Consider the following 8,417-nt stretch of genomic DNA (forward strand, 5'->3'; position numbering starts at 1 on the left):
AGTGGAGCTGAGTCCACGAAAAGATCAGCCATGATCTTATTGAATGGCGGAGCAGGCTCAAGGAGCCAGATGGCCTACTCCTGCTTCTAGTTCTTATGTTCTTATGAATTTAACAGTGGGACACAGATAGGTAGGAAAGTATGTTGTGAAGTGGACATAAGGAGGTGCAGATGGACAGAGTTAGGTAGGTTGAGTGAGTGAACAAAAATCTAGCAGATGGAGTACAGTATGGGAAAGTGTGAAGTTTTTCACTTTGGCAGGAAGAATAAAAAAAAGTATTATATGGAAAATGAGTGCAGAATTCCAAGGTGCAATGGGATCCAGGTGTTCTCCTGCATGAGTCACAAAAAATTAGTATGCGGGTACAGCAAGTAATTAAAAAGGCTAGGTGGAATGCTATTCTTTATTATGAGTGGAATTGAACATAAAAATAAGGATGTTATGCTTCAGTTATACAGGGCATTAGTGAGACCACATCTTGGATACTGTGTGCATTTTGCTCTCCTTATTTAAGGAAGGATTTAAATGCATTGGAGGTGGTTCGCACGAGGTTTATTAGATTGAAAGCCGGGTTGTCTTAGGAGGAAATGTTGAACAGACTGGACATGTTTCTGCTGGAGTTTAGAAGAGTGAGGAGTGATTTGGATACTGGTGAGCAAGGTAGGTCCTGAGAAGGTTGTAGCAAGAGCTAGGTTTGTGGGTGGCTTAGCTGCACAACAGGGGAGGAAGAAGAGTGGAATTGCTACAGTGTAGGGGTTTCCATTGTTAGGAGAACAGGCAGGCATTTCTGAAGCCATAGATCACTCCAGGATGTGTTGCCTCCCTGGATTCTGGGTGTTGAAACATTTCACTGTGACTCCTCAGAGATGGTTGTTTGAAAAAGATTCTCAGAACCTGGATAAGGAAGAGCCATTGGTGAAGACTTAAGAACATTTTTAAAAATTAATTTGAGGGATGTTGGCAAGTGCAGCATTAATTCTTTATCCCTAGTTGCTCTTTAGAAGATGATAATGAATCTTCTTCCTTGTTGTCGGTTATGATGAAGTGTTGTTAGGCAGAGCTACAGGGTTAGAAAATTTTCAGAGTTCTAGCAATGATGAAGGAATATTGATATATCTCCCAAGTTAGGATGATACTTGACTTGGAGGGGAACCTGGAAGTGAGGTTGTTCTCATATACCGACTGTTCTTGTAATGGTGAAGGCCATGGCTCTGGGAGTTATTGATGAAGCGACCTTGGTGACTTGCTGCAGGGTGTCCTGTAGATTGGACACACTACAGTCGCTGTACACTGGCATTTTATTTCATCGAGTTTGGGCCATTTAGAATCTGCAAAAATGCATGAACATGTTCCATAAAATCGTAAATTAATTATTGGTTCTCTGTGAGCACAGAAAATGCCACAGAGCATTATATAATTGACCTACACAAGTTTACGACATTTTATTGCCAAGCCTGTGCTGAAGAATTAATGAACGTTGTTCTGATACTTTTCTTGAGTAACTTCTAAAAATCAGTGTAAAATTCTGATCAAAGCTGCAGATATTCCAGGGTGTGTTAGCTCCCTTGTCTCAAAGATTGAACCATTTAGGAGCCAATTTTTATGTCCAACTTGATAACATTTTAAAATTGCAAAATTGTCTACTAAACCTCTTTTTAGTGTGTGGTATTTTCAATTCTGAAACTTTGTTTCTACGTCTCTTGCAGTCCCTTCTTTCACCAGATTTTTCCATCCTGCATCTGAAGGCAATGACTTTTACAGGGAGTCCAGCACCTTCAATACGAAAAGCTCTCCATATGCCACCCAAGTGACCAATTAGCATTGAATGGCCTGAACTTCAGGTCTTAGCAAGGTTGGAGGAAAGGTCACTGGAGAATGATAAGGAGTTGGAACTCTGAGTGGGGTTTTCCAGTCCAGTCAGCGGTGGGCGTCATGCTGGGTGGGACGAGAAACTGTGGAGAATGGCCAAACATCAGTTTCCTGCTGACATAAAAAATAGTTTACAACTTTCCGCTCCCAACCTTCATGGCAGTCCGGGTAGTCAGCTGCACCATGTTGGGTACTGCATTTGCATTGATTTGAATACAATGAATACGTATTAAAAAGGCAGCTTGGCAGGATCACGCCCCCACTCCAGATCAAATGGCCACATGGGCGGCTAATCAGACTGGTATGATTCACAATCAGATATAAATGACATGCACATAGCAAGCACCACTTCACTCAAAATATGTTTGTCTACCTTTCATTGCACTGTGCTGGCAGCTGCTCCGACTTTGTACCAAGGTTGAGCAAGCGTGACCAACAGGAACTCAAGGAGGTGAGGGGCCGGAGTCAAGGCTTACCATGTGAGAACAGTGGGATGTAGAAATAGAAGGTACTGGAGGGTAAAAACTTGAATGAGATTGTATGAGACAATACATAGGCAAGGGAAGGGGCTGAAGAGCAAAGGTTTGAGTGGCAGGATGACTGGGACGGGCTAAGGGGGTGTTGGAATTAGTTGGAGCCAGAAATCAGAGACAGTCCTAAGCAGTTGCACATCAAGGTAGTCAGGGCCACAAAGTGTAGTCAGTCCTGTGGATCTGTACCACAATTTACAGGGTTATGCTTGCCATGCCATGTCCTGGTCTCAATCCAGGGAGAGGGAGGGCTTGTCAGGGATCCCTGTTGGGATACAGTGAAAAGTATTGTTTCTTGTGTGCTCTATACAGACAAAACATACCATTCATAAAGTACATAGGGGGAAAGGAAAGGAGAAGGTGCAGAATATGATGTTTCAGTCACAGATGTAACAGATATAGAGAAAGATCAACTTAATAGAAGGTAGGCCCATTCAAAAGTCTGATGGCAGCAGGGAAGAAGCTGTTCTTGAATTGGTTGGTATGTGTTCTCAGACTTTTGTATCATTTTCCTGATGAAAGAAGGTGGAAGAGAGTATGTCTGGATTGCGTGGGGTCCTTGATTATGCTGGCTGCTTTTCTGAGGCAGCAGGAATTGTAGACGGAGTCAATGGATGGGTGGCTGGTTTGTGTGATGGACTGGGCTACGTTCACTATCCTTTGTAGTTTCTTGCAGTTGTGGTCAGAGCAGGAGCCATACCAAGCGGTTATATATCTGGAAAGGTTGCTTTCTATGGTGCAGCTCTAAACATTGGTGAGAGTCATAGCAACATGCCGAATTTCCTTAGCCTCCTGAGAAAGTAGAGGCATCGGTGGGCTTTCTTAACTATAGCATCATCGTGGAGAGACCAGGACAGGTTGTTGGTGATTGGAACACCTAGAAACATGAAGCTCCCGACCATCTCCACTTCATCCCCATTGATGTAGACAGATGCATATCCTCCACTACGTTTCCTGAAGTCGATGACTATCTCTTTCATTTTACTGACATTGAAGAAGAGATTATTGTCATTGCTCCAATTCACCAGATTCTCTATCTCTTTCCTGTCCTCCCATCTTATCATGGTTTGAGATCTGACCCCTATGGTGGTGCCATCAACAAACTTGAAAATAGTGTTGGAGCAGAATTTGACCACACGGTCATAAGTGTATATGGAGTATAATCATGGGCTGAGGACACAGCCTTGCGGGGCAACGGTGTTGAGGATAATCGTGTAGGAGGTGTCGCTGCCTTTCCTTACTGATTGCGGTCTGTGGGTTAGCAAGTCTGGAATCCAGTTGCAGAGGGAAGAGCCGTGCCCGAGGCCACGGTTTTTGAAGATGAGTTTTGTTGGGATAATGATGTTGCAGGCTGAGCTGGAGTCAATAAGTAGGAGTCTGACGCAAATGTCCTTATGTCCAGTTGTTCCAGGGTTAACTGGCATAGTCACAGTCAGAGGATTGCATCTGCTGTGGACCTGCGATGCCTGATAGGTGAACTGTAGTGGGTCCAGGCAATCTGGGAGACTGGGGTTGATGCATGCCATGACTAATCTTTCGAAGCCTTCATAAAGATGGATATTAGAGCCACCGGGCGGTAGTCATTAAGGCACGCTGCCTGGCTTTTCTTTGGCACAGGAATGATGGTCATTATCCTGAAGCAGGTAGGAACTTCAGATCAGAGTAAGGAGAGGTTAAAGATGTCTGCAAATACTCCCACCAGCTGGTCTCTGCAGGATCTGAGTGCTCGTCCGTGTACTCCATCCGGGCCAGTCGGTTTCTGTGGGTTAACTTTCAAGAAGGCCGACTTTACACCTGCGCTGGTGACCTCGGATACTGGGGCAGATGATGTCCTCTTGCTAACCTGGGCGGCACAGTAGCACAGTGGTTAGCACTGTTGCTTCACAGCTCCAGGGACCTGGGTTCGAATCCCGGCTTGGGTCACAGTCTGTGTGGAGTTTGCACATTCTCCTCGTGTCTGCATGGGTTTCCTCCGGGTGCTCTAGTTTCCTCCCACAATCCAAAGATGTGCGGGTTAGGTTGGTTGGCCATGCTAAAATTGCCCTTAGTGTCCTGAGATGCGTAGGTTAGAGGGATTAGTGGGTGAATATGGGGGTAGGGCCTGGGTGGGATTGTGGTCGGTGCAGACTCGATGGGCCGAATGGCCTCTTTCTGTACTGTAGGGTTTCTATGATTCTATGAACCTCTTGCTCAAAATGGGCATAGAATCCATTGAGCTCATCATATCAGCATTGTTGCCTGCGATTCTACACGCCTTCACCTTGTAGCTTGTTACGTTGTGTGGACCATGCCATAATCGGTGGGTGTTTGTGTGGCTAGCCTAGGACTCTAGCTTGGTCTGGTACTGTCTCTTGGCATCTTTGATGGTTCTCCATAGATCATATCTAGATTTCTTGTATTAGTCAGGGTCACCTGACTTGAACGCCTCGGACCTGGACTTCAGTACGCAATGGATGTCCCATGTTCATCCATGATTTCTGGATGGGAAACACAGATTTGCTTCTTTGGCACGCTGTCTTCTACACACTTACTAATGAAGTCTGTTACTGTAATCATGTACTCATTCAGGTTGGTTGCTGAATTCTTAAATATTGACCAGTCCACCGACTTTAAGCAGTCCCTTAGGAGATCATCCTCAGACGAACATAGCGCAGCTTTCTTTATTGGATGTCAGTCATGTCCAACATGGTTCGCAGGGGTGGTCAGTCCCACACACACATTTGTTCTGGAGGTTGGTGGCTTGATACTGGTCTACAAATGGCATAGTCACAGTCAGGGGAGGGAGCTGCTGCCTGTAGATGGGAAGCAGGTAATGTGGGGAGCTGGCAATTGATCACATCTTTGTGGAGTTGGGGGACAGGGTTTAAGATGGAAAGCTGTCAGGTTGACATGGAGCGTTAGGATATTAACATCAAGAGGTTCAGGGAGGCTTTGTGCACCTGAATCTGTGCTGAGCTCACCAGATGGTGACCCTGAATGTGCTCTGGAACTAAGCCCCACCATGGTATGTGTCTCTGTGCTGGTGGAGGGTGGGATTAATACTGTGACAGTTCTATATCTAAGGGGTGCTCAGGATTCTAACCCAAGCTGTTACAAGGCCTGGGGCCTTGGCTGTTGGTGGGTCACTTCCTCTTCCTAATGGTGCCCATTAAAGACAGAAGAGATAATGAGTAATTGACCTTATAGTCACCAACACAACAACGTATTCACAGTTTTGGCTGGTGTCCAAGGAGTATGGATCCTTCCTTGTTTGGGAGATGCCATTCTCATCCTCGGCAAAGGCACGGTTGCAATTCTCACTGGCTAGCTCTGCTGCCTGCTCTTCCTATTGAGTGAGGGGCCTGAACTCAGGCATCCCCCCAAAGTATGGGACTTTTCCCTGTTGTTCTGGGTGCTCTTGTCTGAAAGACAGGTGGACAGACCTTGAGTAGGATGGATGGAAAAGGATGCCAGCCTGTGTGCACTGAATGGACCTCTTTAAGGGCTGAGCTGCAACTTTTACAGGATGTGAGAAGAGCTGAAGATATCAAAATGTGTGTGAGAGAATCAATGGTGATGTCCCTTTGGTGGTCATGTGTCAGATCCCTGTGGAGTGTAAGCCTGCGAATGGCTGATGAGCTTGTGTGAGTTGCGAGTGAGGAGAAGATAGATATACCCTGAGATCACTCATCTCCTTCCTGCACTAGATGGGGATCCTCTTCTGGGGAGCATTGATGATGACTACCCTAGCGATTTGCTCCCATGCCAGCTTGGTGAGGGTGGTGGAAGTCCGGCTCTCACGTGTAAAGATTCTCCTGCCATTCAAGCATGCAGATTAGGGGCCATTCTGATGTCTGCCGCAACAATTCCTGAGCTGCAGCAACTTGTGTGCATGGATGTGGTTTAAATATTGCACCTGAGAGGATGATCCGATGAGGTAACGACTGGGCCAATGAATCCCAGGCCGTCCCATCACATGCTTCACATTCATGTGTACTTAATGAGCTTAAAAGAGGGTGATCTGGTGTGGAAACACCTCACACAGTATACAGAGCGGAAAATTCTGCCCTCTGTTTTCCTTCTGCACATAGTTCTGAGACTAGTTATTGTGCTCCAAGCATTGCTCTTGCTGAGATCAGTTGACTTAATTCAGACTGGGAACTGAAGCTGAGACCTTCTGCTCTGTGTGACTGAGCTTGAAACTTACTTTCATCAACACAGCCTTCACAGGAGCTGCCTTTGCTATTACTGATGTGGAGATGCCGGCGTTGGACTGGGGGAAACACAGTAAGAAGTTTAATAACACCAGGTTAAAGTCCAACAGGTTTATTTGGCAGCAAAAGCCACAAGCTTTCGGAGCCTTAAGCTCGTTGCTTAAGGCTCCGAAAGCTTGTGGCTTTTGCTACCAAATAAACCTGCGGACTTTAACCTGGTGTTGTTAAACTTCTTACTTTGCTATTTCTGACAGCTTTAGAAAATTTCTTCCCTTCGTGATCCATACCTATTAATATGCTTCTGAAGTGAACTATGGCTTCTTGGTGAATGCATGTTTAAGTTTGAAATGCTGCTTCACTAAAGTCATTGCATTTTATTGATACCCGGCCTTCTTTGTCCCATTGGTTTTCCAGTACGTTTCTTCCCTTTTACGTCTGGATCACATGTGTTCAATGCTTATGTTTAATGTCCATTTATTTGATTTGTAAACACACTGTTTTACCTTGTCTGCTGACTGAATGCAAACAGAGTTGATAGAATAGAGTCATTAGACAGAGTTTAATGGAGAGGGAGTTTCCTGCCCCATTCCCCCTCTCCCCAACAAGGGTAGTGGGGCCTCTAGGAACCTCAATGTGCTGTTAGAAATTTCAGATGAACTCAGCTTTAGCTTGTGCTTTTACTAATTAACTATCTACAAACTTGCTGTATTAATTAAGACTTTAGAGCCTCAAAGCTATGATGTGCAATAGTTTAATATGATGACACAAATTTTATTATCTGCTATTTTAATGGAAGTGATAACACTCATTTAATTTGTGCTCTGGATCAGTTTTAATGTTTCTTTGCAGGTTTGATATGTTTCATTTTTATTATATTAATACATTTTCTCTAACCTGACCAATTTCAGACTCTAGAAAACCCTAAATGGCGTTTGGAACCCAGTGAATTTGTGATTCCTCCTCTTGAACACATTGACTTAAGTGTTGTGGCTCACCTTGATGACACAATCTGGTCTGAAGACAAGGTACACTTGGAGGTAGAGAACACTCATACAAGGAGTATTCATGTGCAAGCTACTGGCATTGGAACTACCATCGTGCCTGACAAGCCTTTTGGTCCAGTTCTCAACCTTGGAGCAATATTCAGGCAAGTAGTCATATCAAGAATATTAGGGTGCATTCTCCTCTGCCAAGACTGGGTGTGGAATTGATTGGGGAGGTCAGTGGGGGATATAGGGTACAAGAGACTGAGGTGGGATAATGAGTACACTCCTCTGATCCTAACTTTGGTCATCCATTCTAATATTTTTGTATACAGATGTTGGAAATCTGAAATTTTAAAAAGTGCTTACTGATGCTCAGTTTGGGCTCAAATAAATAACTTTGACAAAGGGTCACCTGGACTCGAAACGTCAGCTTCTTTCTCTCCTTACAGATGCTGCCAGACCTGCTGAGATTTTCCAACATTTTCTCATTTGGTCTCAGTTTGGGCTCGGTCAGAACCACTTGGCTCCAGATAAAGTCTATTACAACCTTGGCCCAAACATGGACAAAAGAGCTGCACAGAGATAAGGAGAGTATTACAGCCCTTTACATCAAGGCTGCATTTGACTGAATCTGGATCAAAGATCCCTTGTAAAACTGGAGTCAATGGGGATCAGTGAGAATACTCCACTGGTTGGAGTCATTCCTGGCATAAAGGATGATGGTTGTATTTGTTGGAGGTCAATCCAAGATTGGAGGTTGGGGGTAGCACAGTGGTTAGCACTGCTGTCTCACAGCGCCAGGGACCCGGGTTCAATTCCGGCCTCGGGTCACTGTCTGT

At 44.9% G+C, this 8,417-nt stretch overlaps 1 protein-coding gene across 1 annotated transcript in view; it reads left to right on the forward strand.

Moving 5' to 3' along the window:
- Positions 1-8,207, forward strand: part of LOC144493117 (hydrocephalus-inducing protein-like) — a 440,489-nt gene extending 432,282 nt beyond the window's left edge. The window contains exons 20-21 of the mRNA XM_078212019.1: positions 7,501-7,739; positions 8,078-8,207. Of these exons, the coding sequence (XP_078068145.1) occupies positions 7,501-7,739; positions 8,078-8,207 (369 nt within the window). The remainder of the gene's footprint in view (positions 1-7,500; positions 7,740-8,077) is intronic.
- The last annotated feature ends 210 nt before the right edge of the window (positions 8,208-8,417 follow it).

Source organism: Mustelus asterias, chromosome 4 (assembly GCF_964213995.1).
Source record: "Mustelus asterias chromosome 4, sMusAst1.hap1.1, whole genome shotgun sequence".
NCBI classification, from domain to species: Eukaryota; Metazoa; Chordata; class Chondrichthyes; order Carcharhiniformes; family Triakidae; genus Mustelus; species Mustelus asterias.